Below are 19,116 nucleotides of genomic sequence, written 5' to 3' on the forward strand. Positions count from 1 at the left end.
TCTGGTATCCAAGGACACAAAACCTGGGGGTGGGGGGAACACCTCGTGGCCTACAGACAAACAGGAGCCCAAACGGCTGAGCACAGAAGGCAGCAGTGAGCTGGAGACCCGAAGGCCTCCCTGAGCACCTCGGCAGCAGCCTCCCTGCCCATCCCTCCTTTGTACTGGAGCCCAGCAGGATTACCCCAGCTCCCTCCACATTCCTCAGGCTTTTGTTCTGGCCCCAAGGTGCAACAGCAAAGGTCAGGTCAGACTTGGCTCCCCTCCATGCCCCGCACAGGGCACAGCTGCCTCGCCCAGGGCAGCCCCAGCCGCTAAGGGAGCCCCCGGGGGCTTTACAACAGCCGGGGAGCCAACGGCCAGTGGCTGCTGCTCAGGTGGTGAAGGGGGACAGCCACAGAGGCTCCCAGTGCAGCCCGACCTCCACCTAGCTTCTGAAGCACCTGGGCTGCCACAAGCAGCAGATTTCCCCCACCTTCACAGGCTTTGTTTGGTGGAAGTGTTGCCTGCAGCCCCAGCCTCCCCCTCTCCAGCAGCCACACTCTGCCCCCAGGCAGACCCTTGGCACTTCACACCCACTGCTGTGGTGATGCTCTCGCTGCTTCCCAAGGCTTTGAAGTCTCCCCTAGCCCCACAGGGTCCCCCTGGGATCCCTTATCTCTGACAAGCAGCATGAGAAACCAGGCCAGGAGCACCCAACACTAACAAAGGCTCAACACATCCAGCTGCCCTCCTGCTAGAAACCACAGCCTGCAAGCAGAAGTGCTCCAGGTGCTGGGCCCTGAGCCTCAGCAAGGCAGCCTCCCCTGCTGCCCCCAAAGCTCTCCCCAGCACACAGCAGGCCCTGCACTGTCTGCCTGCCCCCCCAGCAGCCACAGGGACCCTGCTGGGTGCCAGCTGTACCCCTGCAAGCCACCAGCCCCGCCACGGGGCAGCCTCCTCAGCAGGAGCCAGTGGCAGAGCCCTGTGCCCCCCAGCTGCAGCACTTCTGGCTGAGCCACACCGAGCTGGGAGCCACAACACAACTCAAACCATACCCAAAACCCCTCCCAAGCCCTACCTAACCCAGGAGCAAACACGAGGCTTCCAGCTCCCCTCGATTCACTTCGCCTTTCATCTTGAGCAGCAGGACACAGGGAGCCCCACAAAAGCTCCTAGAGAGCCTGGGAAGTGAAGATGTTAACACCTCATCCAAGCCTGAGGCCAGCAAGCTGATCTCAAACGTTGGGTAGAGGGTTCCCAGCTGGTTCTGGGCAGAAATCAGATTTACAGAGTGCTGAAGAGCAGAAGCCCTATGGGAGGACAGGCTCCTACAGCTGGGCCTGCTGGGGAGACTCCAAACTGACAGCTACACCTTTGGCTGAGGAAAGGACACAAATCCCCTGCCTGCCTCGCTAAGGTCACCAAAGGAACCTTCTCATTTTTCCTGGTAAAGGGGACCGCGATGACCGAGCAGAGCAGGGATTACGGCTGCAGGGATTCAGCAGTGTTTATCTAGAAGGCCAAGACACCCAGCACACCCTGCCCGGGAGGGGAAGGCGCCTCGCACGCCTCTCCCTGCAAGCCTCCGGATGACTCAGGTTGTAGGGCAGCTCCAGCAGGACAAGGACTCGCACCGCTCCGACAGCCGAACGCGACGAGGTCACTGCGCCCGGCCTGTGCCCAGCGCTCCGGGGCCCCACACCGGCGCAGGCTCCCTGGGGCGCCAGCGCCCTTCCCCGCCGAGCCCTGAGCTCGCAGCTCCCAGCCTCGCTCCTCCGGGCCCCTTCCCCCCGGAGCGGCGGCCGGGCTCCCCGCCGCCCCGACAGGGGGTTCCCGGGGCTGCCCCTCCGGCCGCCGCCGCTCGCTGCCCGGCCGGGCCCCGCCGCCGGCGCCCCCTCGCGGCCCCGGGCTCGGGGGCCACGTTGCCTCGGAGGGGCCCGGCCGGGCCCGACCCGCCGCGGCCTCGGCCCTGCCCCCGCCGTCCCGGGTCCAGGGCGCGGTGCCCCCGGCCCGCGGGGGCGCTGCCAGGCGAGGAAGGCCCTTCCCAGGAGATGGGAAGGAGCGGCCCGGCCGGCCGCGCCGCGGCTCCCCGGCCCGCGGCTCCCGGGCCCGCTCCGACCGCCACGGCCAGGCCTGCCGAGGGCGGCCACACAACTTCCCCTGCGCTCCCTCCCGCCTCAGCCCCGCACGGCGAGGCTCGCCCGCGGCTCCCCGCCCGAAGCGGGCAGCGGAGGCCGTCCGGCTCCGCCAGGGCAGGGCCCGGCCCAGCCTCTCCCCACCCCGCTCCCCGCAGGCCCGGGGCGGCGGCGGGGCCTACCCCGGTTATGTAAGGCGGCGGCGGCGGGGCCGGCGCGGCGGGGCCGGTGCGGCGCAAGGCCCTGCCCTTACCTTGTGGATTCTCTTCAGCGCCATTGTGTGTGCGAGGCGGCGAGGAGGGGCGGCGGGGAGGGGGCAGCCGCGGGGACTATTTTCCGAGGGGGAGGGGGGGAAGGAGGAGCGGCGCGGAGGTGGCGGCGGCGCGGAGGAAGCGGCAGCAGCGCGGAGGGGGGAGGGGAAAGGGGGAGGGGAAGGAGAGAGAGAAAAGGGAGGGGGAGGGAAGGAGGGACGGGAAAGGCCCCCCCCAGGTGGTGGCGGCGGCGCGGGGGCCTGCGGGCCTGGCGCGGGGCTGCCCGGAGCGGCGCCGCTGGGCTGGAGCTCGCTGCCGCTGCCGCAGCTCCTACCGCATCCCTCCGCCGCCCCTTTATGCGCTGGCGCCTCCTCGCCGGCCTTCCGCGTATCACTCCGCTGCCGCGGCGGCTCCTCTCCCCTCCTCTGCCCTCGGCTGCCGCCTTGACGTACGATTTGACGGGCACGGAGGCGGCCCGCCGCCGCGGGAGCCTAGGCCGTGCCGGGCGCGGAGTGGGAGGGCCGGGCGAGAGAGAGGAGGAGCGGGACTCGGCGGGAACTATTTGTGCTGCGGCCGCCGTGCAGAACTCTCCAGAAGGGGGAGGGGGAGCCCGCGGAAGGATACGGCGGCGTAAGGCGTGGGCGGTGGGAGGCCGGCGTGACGCAGCCTCTCGCGAGAGCGGCACGCGGGAAGAAGTCCCGGCCGCGCCGCCGCCATGGGGTCCGAGGCCTCGCAGGGCCTTGGGGAGGCCTCGGCTGCCCCCCGCCGCGCCCCGGCCCGCAGCGGCTCCCGCCGGGATCCGTCCGCGAAGGGCCCGAGGCCCGTTCCTAGCGGAGAGCCGAGGCCTGCGCGGGCGGGCGGGCCCTGCACCCTCCCGGCAGGGGTTAGGCGGCGCCGAGCGCCGTGCTGGTGTCCCTGTGCCGGCCGCCGGTGGCCTCTGCCCCTGCAGCCCTCCCCGCCGCAGCGGCGTGGCGCTGGCCCGCGGGGCTTCGTTGTCAGGCCCAGGGCAAAGTACCTGGAGTAGATCAGAGCAAGGCTGAGCAGTAAAGATGTGAAGCATCGGAGAGGCTTTGAGACAGCAGTGCCCCAAACGCCACGGCACCCAGCGAGGAGCGCAGGGGGACTGAGGACTGCCGCACCGCCCAGGCAGGCAGGCAGAGGCTCTCCAGCTCGCACCTTGGCGGCCATGGGTGGAAATCGAGCAGCTTTCCATCCAGCATCCCACGGAGGGCTCTGCCACGGGCCAAAAGGTCAATTGTCCTCGGGGGGCTGAGCAGAGTGTGTCCAAAGTGTCCATCAAGCCTGCCCCGAGGGCTGCCTCCCATCATACCTGCCCCGAGGGCTGCCTCCCATCATACCTGCCCCGAGGGCTGCCTCCCATCAAACCTGCCCCTCTTAGCCTGCAGGTGGGGAGAAAGTTCTTCACAGAGGAAGTTGTTGGCCATTGGGATGTGCTGCCCAGCGAGGTGGTGGAGTCACCATCCCTGGGGGTGTTCAGGAGGGGATTGGATGTGGCACTTGGTGCCATGGAGCTGTGTCTGATGCTTGCCATGCATCCCTCTTGCCATGACCTCCCAAAGGGATCAGGGTGCAGCCTTGCCCTGGCATCGACCTTCTCCCTCAGCATCCTCCAGCTCAGCCCCCCTGCTCCTATCGACTTGTGCAGCTGTGTCCCAAGGCATAGAATGGGTCGGAAGGGACCTTCAAGATCATCCTGCTCCAACCCCCTGCCATGGGCAGGGACACCTCACACCAGCCTAGGTTGCTCAAGGCCTCACCCATCCTGGCCTCCAGCACCTCCAGGGAAGGAGCAGCCACAATTTAGAATCGCAGAAGGGGTTGGAAGGGACCTTCAAAGGTCACCTTGTCCAACTCCTCTGCTGCTAGGAGCAGGGAGCTGGGAGGTCTGAGGGCAAACCTCAGCAGTAACAACTGAGCCAAAGGAGGCTTTGAGCACCTTGGCTGCTCTGGCTCTGTGGTGACGAAGTCCTGACAGCTTTGAGGACCTCTGGCCAGCAGGAGCCTGGCTGCAGGAAACCCATGGGCACTGACACAGCACCTCCTGGAGCCATGTGGGGTGTGGGGACCCAGAGTGCTGTGCTGTGCTCCCTGGCAGCAGGAGTCGTTCGTCATGGGGATGTGCTGCCCAGGGAGGTGGTGGAGTCACCGTCCCTGGAGGTGTTCAAGGGGAGATTGGACGTGGCACTGGGTGCCATGGTCTAGTCGTGGGGTTTGTGGACACAGGTTGGACTTGATCCTTGGGGTCTCTTCCAACCTTAGTGATACTGTGGTACTGTGAGTCTGTTGCTGTTTGGGCCCTGGAAAGCTGCTGGCTCTATAGAGTCAGTGTCTGAGCCCTGCTGCTGTGCTGAAATCCCCAAATCCTGGGTTCCTTCCTCACTCCAGCTGGGCTCAGCCCCACCATGCCCTGGCCCAGGCGTTGGAGCTTGCCAGAGCTGTGAGCTCACAGCAGGGTCTGGAGTTCCTGCCCGCTGCCCTGCGGGGGGCGCTCTGCTGCGCTCTGCAGCCTGCCTGCAGCCACCACGCTTCCTTTCAGTTTCGTTTCCCTCGCCGCTGGCAGCCGGGCAGCTCCCACCCTGCTACCGGCAGCCTGCAAGGCGCCCACCGTGCCAACAGGAGCCTCCAGGGTGCCGAGGCTCCGGGTCTGTGGCTCCAGGTTGGAGCACAGCAGCCAGGGACCCAGCCAGCCCCAGCCTGCCGGCAGCAGACTGCTCCGGTGAGTGTGACAAGAGCAGTGGTAGCCCCTGGCTGCGGGGCAGGGAGGGGTGGCATCGATGTGGGGGGAGGGTGGCCAGCCAGGCTCTGCCTTGCCAAACCCATCTGGGCGTGGGAGCAGCCTCGGGGTGACCTGGGCAGCACCCACAGGAACCCCACCTGCAACACTGCCTCCAGCTCTGGTGCCCCCAGCACAAGGACCTGGAGCTGGAGAGGGGCCAGAGGAGACCACCAAGATGATCAGAGGCTGGAGAACCTCCCCTGTGGGAACAGGCTGAGAGAGTTGGGGCTGTTCAGCCTCCAGGCAGACCTCAGAGCAGCCTTCCAGTACCTGAAGGGCTCCAGGAGAGCTGGGGAGGGACTTTGGACAAGGCATGGGGGTGTCAGGATGAGGAACAATGGCTTTGAGCTGGGAGAAGGGAGGTTGAGACTGGAGAGGAGGAAGGAATTGTTGGCAGTGAGGCTGGGGAGACACTGGCACAGGCTGCCCAGGGAGGCTGTGGCTGCCTCCTGCCTGGAGGTGTGCCAGGCCAGGCAGGATGAGGCCCTGAGCAGCCTGGGCTGGTGGGAGGTGTCCCTGCCCCCCTGCCAGGGGGTTAGAGCTGGCTGAGCTCTGAGGTCCCTTCCAACCCAGCCCATGCTGTGACCCTCAGAACCTCCCCAGCGGTGTCCGTGTCTCGTCAGCCCTGCTCCCTGCCTGCCGGGGGGTGTGCCCTTGCCCCCCTGCCGCCGTGCCCACGGCGCTGCTGCAGGTGCCGGGCACAGGGCTGGCAGCTGAGCCCCGCCTGTGCCCCGCAGATGTCCCGGGCACAGCTGAGCCACCCCAGCGCCACGCTGATCCCCGAGGCCCGGGGCCGCCGGGCGCAGGTCGCCCTGGCCCTGCTCCTGGCGCTCTGTGGCGCCGCCCTCTGGCTGGCCGGGCAGCCCCTGGTGCCCACCGCCCGCAGCCTCACCCTGCACGTCGCGGCCCTGCAGATCGGGGCGCTGCTGAGGGGCCTCTGCTGCCTGGCTGAGGAGGTCTTCCACCTGCACTCCAGGTAAGCCAGCGGCGGGGTGGCTGTGTCCTGGCACCGCGCCGGGCACGGCAACAGTGCAGGCTCCGGGTGCTGTGCGAGGTTCTGCCCCAGCCTGCCCTCTGTGGGCAAGGATCCCCCGCAGCCTCCTGGCTCTTCCTCCCTCTCCTCTTCCCCTCTCCTGCCTGCCCAGCTGCCTCATGAACCCCTCCTCCCCTAGCGTGCCCCTTGCCTGGGCAACAGGGCTTGGCCCCCAGCCTTGCCCACTGCCCAGTGCCGAGGGCACAGGACTGCTGCAGAGCCTCCCCCTGCTGTCCAGGGTGACCCAAGCCCTGTCCTGGCTGGGGGCACTCAGGATGCCCTCAGCAGGGTCCCAGGGTGACCCAAGCCCTGTCCTGGCTGGGGACACTCAGGATGCCCTCAGCAGGGTCCCATGAGACCCAAGCCCTGTCCTGGCTGGGGGCACTCAGGATGCCCTCAGCAGGGTCCCATGAGACCCAAGCCCTGTCCTGGCTGGGGGCACTCAGGATGCCCTCAGCAGGGTTCCATGAGACCCAAGCCCTGTCCTGGCTGGGGGCACTCAGGATGCCCTCAGCAGGGTCCCCCAGGGGACCCAAGCCCTGTCCTGGCTGGGGGCACTCAGGATGCCCTCAGCAGGGTTCCAGGGGACCCAAGCCCTGTCCTGGCTGGGGGCACTCAGGATGCCCTCAGCAGGGTCCCCCAGGGGACCCAAGCCCTGTCCTGGCTGGGGGCACTCAGGATGCCCTCAGCAGGGTTCCAGGGGACCCAAGCCCTGTCCTGGCTGGGGGCACTCAGGATGCCCTCAGCAGGGTCCCATGAGACCCAAGCCCTGTCCTGGCTGGGAGCACTCAGGATGCCCTCAGCAGGGTCCCCCAGGGGACCCAAGTCCTGTCCTGGCTGGGGGCACTCAGGATGCCCTCAGCAGGGTCCCAGGGGACCCAAGCCCTGTCCTGGCTGGGGGCACTCAGGATGCCCTCAGCAGGGTCCCATGAGACCCAAGCCCTGTCCTGGCTGGGGGCACTCAGGATGCCCTCAGCAGGGTCCCCCAGGGGACCCAAGCCCTGTCCTGGCTGGGGGCACTCAGGATGCCCTCAGCAGGGTCCCATGAGACCCAAGCCCTGTCCTGGCTGGGGGCACTCAGGATGCCCTCAGCAGGGTTCCAGGGGACCCAAGCCCTGTCCTGGCTGGGGGCACTCGGGATGCCCTCAGCAGGGTCCCCCAGGGCTCCCTGCAGGAGCTCAGGAGCTGCTCTGCAGGCAGCAGTCTCTGGCAGTGCCCCGTGGGTGGCAGGCTCTGTGCCCCCAGCCCCTCTGTGTGTCCTTGTCCCTCCCCAGGCACCAGGGCAGCTTCTGGAGGGCGCTGGGCGCCTGCTTCCCGTGGCGCTGGCATGGGCCCACGCTGCTCATCTGTGCCATGGCCTATGTGGCTCTTCTGGATGGAGAGAAGCAGCTCCTGAGCCTGCACCTCGGCCTGGCCAGCCTGTGCCAGCTCCTCAGCCTTGCCCTGGGGCTCCACGTAAGGCACCACCCCCCCCCCGGGCTCGGTGGCTTCCCCTCAGCAGTCACAGGGGGTGGAGGTGACCTGGCCCTGCACACACAGCCCCGGGGGGGTGGCACAAGCACTCTGCTTAGCTCAACCCTGAGGAGCTGAGCTCCTTGGCATGCTTGGCACGGGGGCCTGGGCCTGGGAATGGTGTCCCCTGGGTGCTGGCAGCAGAGCTGCTGCTTGAGGGCCGGGGGCAGCCTGGGAGCTCTGCTGCACCGGGAGGGCTCTGGGAGCTGGGAAGGGCACTGGGGTCGCCCAGGCTGCAGGGAGGTGCCGTGGGGAGGGCAGCTGCTGGGTGCCCAAAGGAAGAGCCAGAGCTGGCAGGGGACAGCGGGTGGCCCTGTCAGTGCCACCAGCAGCTGCTGGGATGCCTCCTGCTGCCTGCTGGAGGCTCTGGGCAGGGGCAGCAGCTGCACTGGCACACCTGATGCCAAGCGAGGGTGCAGCAAGAAACGAGGCCAGCTCACCCCTGCAGCAGCTGCAGCTGCCACAGGGGCTCAGGGGGACACGGGGGGCTTGGCCCTGCTGCCTGGGGTGGCACTGGGAGGGGACAGGGGGGGTTGGTGTGAGGGGATAGGGGGTGGGGGGAGGGGACAGTGTGGGTTGGTGGGGAGGGGACAGGGTGGGTTGGGGGAAGGGGACAGGGGGGGTTGGGGTGGGGGGAGGGGACAGGGTGGGTTGGTGGGGAGGGGATGGGGGGGTTGGGGTGAGGGGACAGGGGGGTTGGGGGGGAGGGGACAGGGTGGGTTGGGGGGGAGGGGACAGAGGGGGTTGGCGGGGAGGGGACTGGGTGGGTGGGGGAGGGGACAGGGGGGGTTGGGGGGGGGAGGGGACAGGGGGGGTTGCTCACTCTCCAGCTCCCTTTGGAGAGGATCTCTGCTCCCCAGACCCCTCTGCTGCAGCACAGCCCAGGTGGCTGCTTCCACCCCTGCTGCTCTCTCCCTCTCTCTCCCTCCCTCCACAGAAGCCCTCAGCAGTGGAGATGTCAGAGCTGGCTGAGAGGTCCAAGCAGAACGTTGCCCATGGCCTTGCCTGGTCGTACTACGTGGGGTACCTCAAAATAGTCCTGCCACGTAGGTAGCTGGGGCCCTGCCTGGTGCCACCTGCCCCCAGCAGCCCCACCAGAGCCCTCTGCCCGCTGCTCTCTTCCACCAGGGATGAAAGAGACCATGGAGGAGTTCAGCAGAGCCAACCCCACCCTGCTGCTACGTAGAGGGACCTGGAAGCTCCACATCCTGGTGCCTCTGAGCTGTGATATCATTGATGACCTGGAGAAGGCTGACAGCAACATCCAGTACCTGACAGACCTGAGTGAGACCATCCTGACCAAAGCTGGCATCAAGAACAGGGTCTACAAACACAGCCTCTATGCCATCAAGGATGAGGACAACAAGGTAGGCTGGGCTCAGCCTTTGGAGAGCATCAGCCTGAAGCTCTTCCTGGCCTCACATCCCAGCCCTGTCCCCTCTCATCACTGCAGATGGGGCAAGCTCAGCAGAGGTCCTCTGCTTTCTCCTGCTCTTCCTTATCCTCTCTCTCCTCCTCCTCTCCTCCTCTCCCTTTTCTCCCCCTCTCCCTTTTCTCCCCCTCTCCCTTTTCTCCCCCTCTCCCTTTTCTCCCCCTCTCCCTTTTCTCCCCCTCCCCCTTTTCTCCCCCTCCCCCTTTTCTCCCCCTCCCCCTTTTCTCCCCCTCCCCCTTTTCTCCCCCTCCCCCCTTTCTTCCCCTCCCCCCTTTCTTCCCCTCCCCCCTTTCTTCCCCTCCCCCTTTTCTCCCCCTCCCCCTTTTCTCCCCCTCTCCCTTTTCTCCCCCTCTCCCTTTTCTCCCCCCCTCCCTCTTTTCTCCCCCCTCCCCCTTTTCCTCCCTTTTCTCCTCTCCCTTCTCCTTTCTCCTCTTCCTTTTCCTCCCTTTTCTCCTCATCTCCTCTCCCTTCTCCTTTCTCCTCTTCCTTTTTCCCCTCCCCTCTTTCCTCCTCCTCTCCCTTCCCCTCTCCCTCCTGCTCCTCTCCATTAGCTCACTCAGACCTCCTCTTCCCTAGCAGAAAAGCCCCCAGGGAGCTGTGACTGGACACGTTCAAGGGGGTCTCCACAGGGAACCAAATCCCTGTAGAATCCTCCCCCTGGCAGTTGTAGCCTGAGAGCCCTGCCACAGGCAGGGGCCCCATGGGTGCAGGCACTGGCACAGGGCAGGGGCACACTGGGGCCACAAGCAGTGTCCCTCTCACCCTGCTCCAGCACATGGCACTGGCACAGGGCAGGGGCACACTGGGGCCACAAGCAGTGTCCCTCTCACCCTGCTCCAGCACATGGCACTGGCACAGGGTAGGGGCTCACTGGGGCCACAAGCAGTGTCCCTCTCACCCTGCTCCAGCACATGGCACTGGCACAGGGCAGGGGCTCACTGGGGCCACAAGCAGTGTCCCTCTCACCCTGCTCCAGCACATGGCACTGGCACAGGGCAGGGGCACACTGGGGCCACAAGCAGTGTCCCGCTCACCCTGCTCCAGCACATGGCACTGGCACAGGGCAGGGGCTCACTGGGGCCACAAGCAGTGTCCCTCTCACCCTGCTCCAGCACATGGCACTGGCACAGGGCAGGGGCACACTGGGGCCACAAGCAGTGTCCTGGTGCTCCAGTGCAGAGCACCAGTGCAGGGCAGGCCGAGGGCTCTCAAGGGCTGTGCCCAGCAGCAGGGTGCCCTGGCAGCCCTTTGCTGCTGGGTCTGCCTTGCCCCACGACCTCTCCTTGCCCCCTGCAGCCCTGGCACTGTGTGGTGGAGTTTGCTGCCCCCCTGCAGTCTCTCTACGCCATGTCCCAGGACGACTGCGCCGCCTTCGGCCGGGAGGAGCGGCTGGAGCAGGCCAAGCTCTTCTACAGGACCTTGGAGGAGATCTTGAGGGGCTCCAAGGAGTGCAGGGGCACCTACAGGCTGATTGCCTACCAGGGTGAGTGGGGGCAGGGGTGCCTGGGGCGCTGGCTCTGCCCTCAAGCCCCTGCAGTGACCTCAGCCCTGCGCTGGTGCCCGGGAGGGGTCCCTGCAGGGGTGGGAGGCAGGGGCTGGCTCCTGACACGGGAGAGCTCCTCGCTGAGGGGCTCAGAGGAGCAGGGGCATGCTGCCAGAGCTGCTGGGCTGTTGAAGGCACCTGGGGCAAGCAGTGGAGCTTTCATCCTCGAGGGGCCATCCTCAGCAGCATCTGGGCAGGGAGGATGGGCCCTCGAGGGTTAAAGATAAAGGCGAGCTGCCAGGGGAAGGGGCAGCTCCCAGCCCAGCCCTGCTGCTGGTCCTGGGAGGCTGTGGAGTCCTCCCCAGCAGAGCAGTGTGCTGATGTGATGGGGAGTGAGGCCTTCCCTGCTTCCCATCTCCCTTCCCCTTTTTCCCATCTCCCTTCCCCTTTTTCCCATCTCCCTTCCCCTTTTTCCCATCTCCCTTCCCCTTTTTCCCATCTCCCTTCCCCTTTTTCCCATCTCCCTTCCCCTTTTTCCCATCTCCCTTCCCTCTCCCTTCCCTTTTCCCATCTCCCTTCCCTCTCCCTTCCCCTTTTTCCCATCTCCCTTCCCTCTCCCTTCCCCTTTCCCATCTCCCTTCCCTCTCCCTTCCCCTTTTTCCCATCTCCCTTCCCTCTCCCTTCCCCTTTTTCCCATCTCCCTTCCCTTCCCCTTTCCCTTTTTCCCATCTCCCTTCCCATCTTCCTTTCCCTTCCCTTCCCATCTTCCTTTCCCTTCCCTTCCCTTCTTCCTTTCCCTTCCCTTCCCTTCTTCCTTTCCCTTCCCTTTCCCATCTTCCTTTCCCTTCTCTCTTCCCATCTTCCTTTCTTTTCCCTTCACCTCCACCAGAGCTGCAGGGCATGGAAGCAGCTTCTGCTTCTTGCAGAGATGAATCTTGGTGCCTTCAGAGGAAGCCCAGGTTCTGACAGGGAGAAGCACCCCAACCCAAGGAGGCAGCTCCCATCACAGCCAGCCAGCACGGGGCCCTGCGTTTGATTCCCCTCCCTGCACTCCCTGCTTTGGTTCTGGGGGGGCCATGGGAGCCCTCTCTGGGCTGCTGAAGAGGTCCTTTTGGGGGGCATCTCCCAGAGCCCCTGCTGCTGGCCAGCCCCTGCCTCAGGCCAGGCCGGTGAGGGTGGGGTCTGTCCTTCCCTTGCAGAGTCGGGAGAGGCAGAGCCTCACTTGCTGTCCAGGGAGCTGCTCTGGCACCTGCGGCAGCAGTGTCAGGAGGAGTACAGCCTCTGGGAGAGCACAGGGGCTGGCCCGGCCCCCGGCCCGGCCCCCGGCCCGGCCCCCAGCCCTGCCCCCAGCCTGGCCAGCACGGAGCTCAACCTGCAGATCAGCCGGGAGGACCTGCCGCTGCCCCTGCGCAGTGACTGCTTCTGAGCCCCCTGCGGCGCCGGGACCCTTCCTGCCCCCAGCCTCCCCCTGAGCCATCTCCAGGGCCCTGCACAGCCTCCTGTGCCTGGGGGCCGGTGGCAGGAGCTGATCCTGTGATGCTGTGACTCAGCCCCCTGACATCGTTCCCCCTGCTCTGGGCTGGTTGTGCTTCATCTGCTCTGATCATGGAACCCAGAACCGTGGAGTTCTGGAGGCTGGGAGAGACCTTTCAGATCACTGAGTCCAAGCCTTCCCCCAGCACTGCCAGGGCACCACCAAGCCATGGCCCTCAGCACCACAGCTGCACAGCTGTGAAGCCCCTGCAGGGATGGGGACTCCACCCCTGCCCTGGGCAGCCTGGGCCAGGCCCTGACAAGCCTCAAGGGGAAGAAATTGTTCCCCATGTCCAGCCTAAACCTGCCCTGGGGCAACTTGAGGCTATTTCCTCTTGTCCTGTCACTTCTTCCTTGGGAGAAGAGACCAAAGATCCTCACTTTCCACCCACTGGCCATGAGGAGGTGGAAAAGGAGGTCAGGCCTGGGGGACTCTGACATTCAGTGGTCCCACAGCATGAGAGACCTCCCTGCCTCTGCTCCCACCACTGACAGAATCACAGAGCTGGCAGGGCTGGAAGGGACCTCAAGGCTCAGCCAGTCCCAACCCCCTGCCATGGGCAGGGACACCTCACACTGCAGCAGGTTGCTCACAGCCACCTCCAGCCTGGCTGCAAACACCTCCAGGCAGGAGGCTGCCACCACCTCCCTGGGCAACCTGTGCCAGGCTCTCACCACCCTCATGGGGAACAACTTCTTCCTCACATCCAATCTCAATCTCCCCACTTCTAGTTTGCTCCATCCCCCCCAGTCCTATCCCTCCCTGACACCCTACAAAGTCCCTCCCCAGCTTTCTTGGAGCCCCCTGCAGATACTGGAAGGCCACAAGGTGGTCTCCTGGGAGCCTTCTCCTCTCCAGCCTACACAACCCCAACTCTCTCAGGTTGTCTCCAGAGCAGAGCAGCTCTCAGCCTCTGCTCATCCTCCTGGCCCTTCCCTGGACACAGAATGACTCAGGTTGGGAGAGGCCTCAGAGCTCATCTGTTCCAACCTCCCAGCAGCTGACACCTCCCACCAGCCCAGGTTGCTCAAAGCCTCATCCAGCCTGGCCTTGAACACCCCCAGGCAGGAGGCATCCACAGCTTCCCTGGGCAGCATGTGTCTCACCACCCTGGTACTGAAGAACTTCTTCCTCAGCTCCAGTCTAACCCTGCTCTCCCTCCCCTTCAAACCATCCCCCCTTGGCCTGTCTCCACACACCCTCAGGAGGAGTCCCCCTCCAGCAGTACTCCACACTGAGAGCCACCTGCAGGGCCTGCTGCTGCCCTTCATGGCCACATCCCTCCCAAGCACTCCCCAGAAGGGTTCCTCCAGCCCCAAAGGATGTGGCAGAGCCCCTGGGGCTCTGGGCAAGGGGCAGTGCTGGCACAACCTGCACCCTTCCCCTCACACTGTGCCCACGTGGGGAGGCTGCAGGGATGCCAGGCAGGGGTGCCAGGGAGCTCTGCAGGACAGCATTTGCTGGCCCTCAGAGGCTGGTGCCACTCTCCTGACCTGGAAGTGCACTCTGTGCCCAGACCTGCTGCCCCCAGCACGCCCTGCAGTAAAGCAGGATCAGCTTAGGCCTCTCTCCTCTAAAGCCACTCGGGAAACAGCTCCAGCTCCAGCCAGCCCTCCCCAGCTCTTCTTCCCAGGACAAAGCTGCTCTCCCCTGGCAGCTGCCCCTCAGCAGAGCAGCCCAGGTGACCCTCGGGGCTCCATCTCCCTTGCCCTGTGGCAGAAGGTGGCAGGAGGCAGCCCTGCCCAGCTCCAGCTGGCAGAGCAGCTCTGGCTGCAGGTCGCTGCCCCTGGGGCTGGCAGTGGAGCCCTCTCCAGCCCTCAGTAAAACCTTAATCTGCAGCCTAAGCTCTGGGCCCTGCAGCTGTGCCAGGGACACAAAGGCAGATGAGAGGGGTGTGGAGGGGGGAGGACACAGCAAAGGCCACCACAAACAGCAGCTCCTCCGGGCCTGCTGCCCTGCAGGGCTGGGACAGGGCAGATGGAGACTGGACAGCAGGAAGCAATTCCTGGCAGTGAGGCTGGGGAGACACTGGCACAGGCTGCCCAGGGAGGCTGTGGCTGCCTCCTGCCTGGAGGTGTTCCAGGCCAGGCTGGATGAGGCCTTGAGCAGCCTGGGCTGGTGGGAAGTGTCCCTGCCCATGGCAGGAGACACCAACCCCTGGGTGCACCCCCTGGAGTGCTGCCCCCAGGGGCCTGACCCACCCCATGCTGGTGCCATGGGCACAGAGCAAACGCTGCAGGCACCTGCTGAGCTTCCAGGGAAGGGCACAGGGCTGAGCTCAGCCTCTGCACCTGCACTGAGAGCTGCCTGGCACAGGCTGGGAGCCCCGGGGCCGCTGTGGCACCAGGGCAAGCACAGAGCCACAGGGGCAGCCCAGGAACAGTCCTGATGCAGGGACAGCTCACAGCGGGACCCAGCATGGGGGACCCTGGCTCCTGGGGACCTCCTCCTCTCCCCACAGCTTCCTTCCCCTCACAGGGATGGGATGGGGTGGGAGGAATAGGATGTGGAGCTGAGCTGACCAAGCAGCCCTGCTGTGTGCCAGGCACACAGGCCTCAAGGAGCTAAACCCAAGCAAGAGGCAGCCACCAGCCCCAGCAGCAGCAGGGTGGCCTTGCTGAAGATGTGTCCCCCACAGCTTTACTGCTCCAGAGCCCAAGGAGCTCTTCTCTGTCCTCAGGTGGTGCCTGGGCACCACTGACCCTGGGCAGCTGAGCCAGGTGCTGGCTTTCTCCACCCTGCTGGCTGTGCTGCTGGGACCTCAGCTCTGCAGAGGCTGCTGGAGAGCATCTGGTGGTGGGGGTGGGTAGGGACTGATCCTGGAAACGGTGCTGAGCTGGTTCCTTTCTTCTGGCACTCCTGGGAACTGCTATGTGCTGTGCCTTGAAGGCCTGTGTCAAGAGCACACCTTGGCTGCCATGGCTTCTTCTAATGGCAGAGCCACCCCCAGAGCTGGCTCACCATGAGTGTTCTCAGCTTCCTTTGTGCTCCCCACCCTGCCCCAAGAGCTGCAAACTCACCCTCACACTCTTGTGGTGGGAGCCCACCTGGCAGCCAAGCTCCAGCAGCCACTCACTCACTCACCTTCTCCCCACCCTGGGGGACGTGGGAGAGAACTGGAGGGGTAGAGGTGAGCAGAGTCCTGGGCTGAGATAAAAGCAGTTTAGGCTGAGGAGGAGCAGCTGAGGGACCTGGGGGTGTTCAGTCTGCAGAAGAGGAGGCTGAGGGGAGACCTCCCTGAGAGAAGGCTGCAGTGAGGTGGTGGTTGGGATCCCAAGAAACAAGAGGACAAGAGGAAATGGCCTCAGGTTGCCCCAGGGCAGGTTTGGGTTGGACATGAAGAACAATTTCTTCCCCTTGAGGCTTGTCAGGGCCTGGCCCAGGCTGCCCAGGGCAGTGGTGGAGTCCCCATGTCTGCAGAGGTTTCAGAGCCGATGTGGTGCTGAGGGCCATGGTTTGGTGGTGCCCTGGCAGTGCTGGGGGAAGGGTTGGACTGGATGATCTGAAAGGTCTCTCCCAGCCACAACAACTCTGTGGTTTTATGAATGGTTGAAATAAAAGTGAATCAAACAAATTAGTAATAAAATAACAATAATGATACTAGCAACAATGGCCCACAGAGGAGTGACACACTGCAGCTGCCCACCAGCTGAAGCTTAGCCTGCTCCCTGCTAGAGAACCTGAAACTGCAATCACAGAGCCATGGATTGGGTTGGAAGGGACCTCAAGGCTCAGCCAGTGCCAACCCCCTGCCCTGGGCTGGGACACCTCCCACCAGCCCAGGCTGCTCAGGGCCTCATCCAGCCTGGCCATGAACACCTGCAGGCAGGAGGCAGCCACAGCCTCCCTGGGCAGCCTGTGCCAGTGTCTCCCCAGCCTCACTGCCAACAATTTCTTCCTTACCTCCAGTCTCAGTCTCCCCTCTCCCAGCTCAAAGCCATTGTCCCTCTTCCTGGCACTCCCAGCCCTTGTCACAAGTCCCTCCCCAGCTCTCCTGGAGCCCTTCAGGTACTGGAAGGCTGCTCTGAGGTATCCCTGGAGCCTTCTCTTCTCCAGGCTAAACAGCCCCAATTCTCACAGCCTGTCTTTATAGGAGAGGTTCTCCAGCCTCTGATCATCTTCATGGCCTCCTCTGGCCCCTCTCCATCAGCTCCAGGTCTCTCTTGTGTTGAAGGTCTCACAGCTGGACCCAGCCCTGCAGGTGAGGTCTCACAGAGCAGAGGGGCAGGATCCTCTCTCTCCAGCTCTGGCCACACTGCTTTGGATGCAGCCCAGGCTGCCCTTGGCCTTCTGTGCTGCCAGTGCCCATTGCTGGCTCCTGCCCAGCTTCTCCCCCACCAGCACCCAAGTCCTTCCTTGCAGGGCTGCATCATCTCCCAGCCTGGACTGATATCCAGGATTGCCCTGACCCAGGTGCAGCACTTTGCCCTTGGCCTTATTGACCCTCCTGAGGCTCTCCTCGGCTCACTCCTCCAGCCTGCCCAGCACTCCTCCGCTGCCGCCCGTCCCGTCCCGTCCCGCCCCGCCCCGCCCCGTCCCGTCCCGCCCCGCCCCGCCCCGTCCCGTCCCGCCCCGCCGCGTCCCGTCCCGCCCCGTCGCGTCCCGTCGCGTCCCACCCCGTCCCGCCCCGTCGCGTCCCGTCCCGTCCCGTCCCGTCCCGCCCCGTCGCGTCCCGTCGCGTCCCGCCCCGTCGCGTCCCGTCGCGTCCCGTCCCGCCCCGTCCCGCCCCGCCGCGTCCCGTCCCGCCCCGTCGCGTCCCGTCGCGTCCCGTCCCGTCCCGTCGCGTCCCGTCCCGCCCCGTCCCGTCCCGTCCCGCCCCGCCGCGTCCCGTCCCGCCCCGTCGCGTCCCGTCGCGTCCCGTCCCGCCCCGCCGCGTCCCGTCCCGCCCCGTCCCGTCCCGTCCCGCCCCGCCGCGTCCCGTCCCGCCCCGTCGCGTCCCGTCCCGTCGCGTCCCGTCCCGCCCCGCCGCGTCCCGTCCCGCCCCGTCGCGTCGCGTCCCGTCCCGTCGCGTCCCGTCCCGTCGCGTCCCGTCGCGTCCCGTCCCGTCCCGCCCCGTCCCGTCCCGCCCCGCCCCGTCCCGTCCCGTCCCGTCCCGTCCCGTCCCGTCCCGCAGCCTTCTCAAGCGCAGCGCTCACGCAGCGCTCCCCGAGCCTGCCCTCGGCCCCTCCTTGTCTCCGCCCCCGGGGCGGGGCGGGGCCTCAGGGGGAGGTGCCAGCCTGCCGCGGGCCCCCGCCCCGCCTCAAGATGGCGCCGGGCGGGAGGGCGGCGGAGGACGCTCGGGCGGCGTCACGTGTCCGCCCGCGGCCCAATCGGCGACGTGTGGCGTCACGTGGTCCGCCCGCGATCCAATCGGCGGCGGCCGGCGCGCGCGCTAAGATGGCGGACGATAAGGTGAGTGGGGCGCGGGTGGGCTGCGCGGGGACAGCGCCTGGGGAGCACCGGGGCCGGGCACGGCTCTGCCTCTGCCTCTGGGAGCTGGCCGCGGCTCCCGGGGCTCATCCCCGCGTCTCTGCCCCAGGACTCGCTGCCCAAGCTGAAGGACCTCGCCTTCCTGAAGGACCAGCTTGAGAGCCTACAGCGCAGGGTAGAGGACGAGGTGCACGCCGGCGTGGGGCAGGTAACGCGCGTCCCCCGGCCCCGGTGCTGGGGGCGGCCCAGGCTCCCCTCTTGAGGGGGCTTGTGAGAATCAGCCCTGTGCTGCCTTCGGGCCACGAGGATGATGAGAGGTCTGGAGTACCTCTCCTATGAGGACAGACAGAGTTGGGGCTGCTCAGGCTGGAGAGGAGAAGGCTCCGAGGAGACCTAATCGTGTCCTTCCAGTATCTACAGGGGGCTCCAAGAAAGCTGGGGAGGGACTTTGTAGGGTGTCAGGGAGGGATAGGACTGGGGCGAATGGAACAAAAGTAGAAGTGGGGAGATTGAGATTGGATGTGAGGAAGAAGTTCCCTATGAGGGTGGTGAGAGCCTGGCACAGGTTGCCCAGGGAGGTGGTGGCAGCCTCCTGCCTGGAGGTGTTTGCAGCCAGGCTGGAGGTGGCTGTGAGCAACCTGCTGCAGTGTGAGGTGTCCCTGCCCATGGCAGGGGGTTGGGACTGGCTGAGCCTTGAGGTCCCTTCCCACCCTGACAATTCTGTGACTCCCTGCCCGCTCGCCTCACCCTTGGCTCTTCTCCTCAGGATGGCTCTCTGCTGGCCTCCCCCTTCCTCAAAGGCTTCCTCGCAGGCTACGTGATTGCCAAGCTCCGCTTCTCAGCCGTGCTGGGCTTCGTGGCCGGCACCTGCACCGGCATCTACGCTGCGCAGAACTACGCCGTGCCCAACGTGGAGAGGACAGTCCGGGACTATATCAACTCCCTGAAGAAAGGTCGGGACTAGCCGGGAGCCCCGTGCCGCACGGACTGTAGGGCTGCTGCTGCTCCTTAGCTAGCAGGCACTGAAGGCTCCCAGGGTGCTGAGAGGCACCGCCGCTGCTCTCCTCCGCTGGAAAGGGCTTCACACCGTGTCACTGCGGGTCTGGCAGCGGGGCATCTGCTGGAGCCCCCTGGCAGCAGGGATCGCTAACCCACGGCAGCTTGGAGGCGCCAGCAGCCAACGGTTTGCCAGCCGCCCCTCTCCCCTCACCTCGCTCCCCACGGCGCTGGGAGGACTGGAAGGCTGCCTGTCGCCGTGCTTGCCGCCCTTCCACTGAGGCTTTGCTCTAGGAACAGGCTTGGTGTGGCTCCCGGGGGGGCTGGCAGTGCTCATCCCGAAGGAAGGACGCCCCCCTGGCCTGCTGCCGCAGCAGAAGCGCAGCAGGCAGTGCCCTGCTTTACCCAGGCTCATTAAATTCGTGGTCTTTGGTCTCTCTTTGACTGTTCTAGGCTGCGAGGCTGCCTGCCTGGCTGCCTGACACGGACAGCACCTCCCCCTCGCTGCCTGCCACCTGAGAACCACAGCAATGGGAGGGCTTGGAAGGGACC

At 65.8% G+C, this 19,116-nt stretch overlaps 3 protein-coding genes across 3 annotated transcripts in view; 2 read left to right on the forward strand and 1 right to left on the reverse strand.

Annotated features, from left to right (window-relative positions):
- UBE2D2 (ubiquitin conjugating enzyme E2 D2) overlaps window positions 1-2,502 on the reverse strand; it is a 45,924-nt gene extending 43,422 nt beyond the window's left edge. Inside the window, exon 1 of the mRNA XM_054168456.1 lies at window positions 2,371-2,502. Coding sequence (XP_054024431.1) covers window positions 2,371-2,394 — 24 coding nt within the window. The 5' untranslated portion in view covers window positions 2,395-2,502. The remainder of the gene's footprint in view (window positions 1-2,370) is intronic.
- Window positions 2,503-2,724: 222 nt separating this feature from the next.
- Window positions 2,725-12,051, forward strand: STING1 (stimulator of interferon response cGAMP interactor 1). Its single transcript, XM_054168630.1, has 8 exons — window positions 2,725-3,362; window positions 4,926-5,031; window positions 5,903-6,141; window positions 7,473-7,653; window positions 8,648-8,756; window positions 8,839-9,077; window positions 10,439-10,625; window positions 11,825-12,051. The coding sequence occupies exons 1-8, from the start codon at window positions 2,725-2,727 to the stop codon at window positions 12,049-12,051; spliced, it is 1,926 nt and encodes a 641-aa protein (XP_054024605.1).
- A 5,424-nt stretch (window positions 12,052-17,475) lies between these two features.
- SLC35A4 (solute carrier family 35 member A4) lies at window positions 17,476-18,653 on the forward strand. The gene is made up of 3 exons (XM_054168494.1): window positions 17,476-17,550; window positions 17,678-17,776; window positions 18,335-18,653. Exons 1-3 carry the CDS (start codon window positions 17,536-17,538, stop codon window positions 18,530-18,532), a joined length of 312 nt encoding a protein of 103 aa, XP_054024469.1. The 5' UTR covers window positions 17,476-17,535; the 3' UTR covers window positions 18,533-18,653.
- The last annotated feature ends 463 nt before the right edge of the window (window positions 18,654-19,116 follow it).

This window comes from Dryobates pubescens, chromosome 16 (assembly GCF_014839835.1).
Source record: "Dryobates pubescens isolate bDryPub1 chromosome 16, bDryPub1.pri, whole genome shotgun sequence".
In the NCBI taxonomy this organism is placed as follows: domain Eukaryota; kingdom Metazoa; phylum Chordata; class Aves; order Piciformes; family Picidae; genus Dryobates; species Dryobates pubescens.

Bases quoted from the DNA above. Each gene is read 5' to 3' on its own strand.
- STING1 (XM_054168630.1), top strand. From the start codon at position 2,725: ATGCGCTGGCGCCTCCTCGCCGGCCTTCCGCGTATCACTCCGCTGCCG. The intron at 5,032-5,902 runs GTCTGTGGCTCC...TGTGCCCCGCAG, and splicing joins CCAGGGTGCCGAGGCTCCGG to ATGTCCCGGGCACAGCTGAG. The intron at 9,078-10,438 runs GTAGGCTGGGCT...TGCCCCCTGCAG, and splicing joins TCAAGGATGAGGACAACAAG to CCCTGGCACTGTGTGGTGGA.
- SLC35A4 (XM_054168494.1), top strand. The intron at 17,777-18,334 runs GTAACGCGCGTC...TCTTCTCCTCAG, and splicing joins TGCACGCCGGCGTGGGGCAG to GATGGCTCTCTGCTGGCCTC.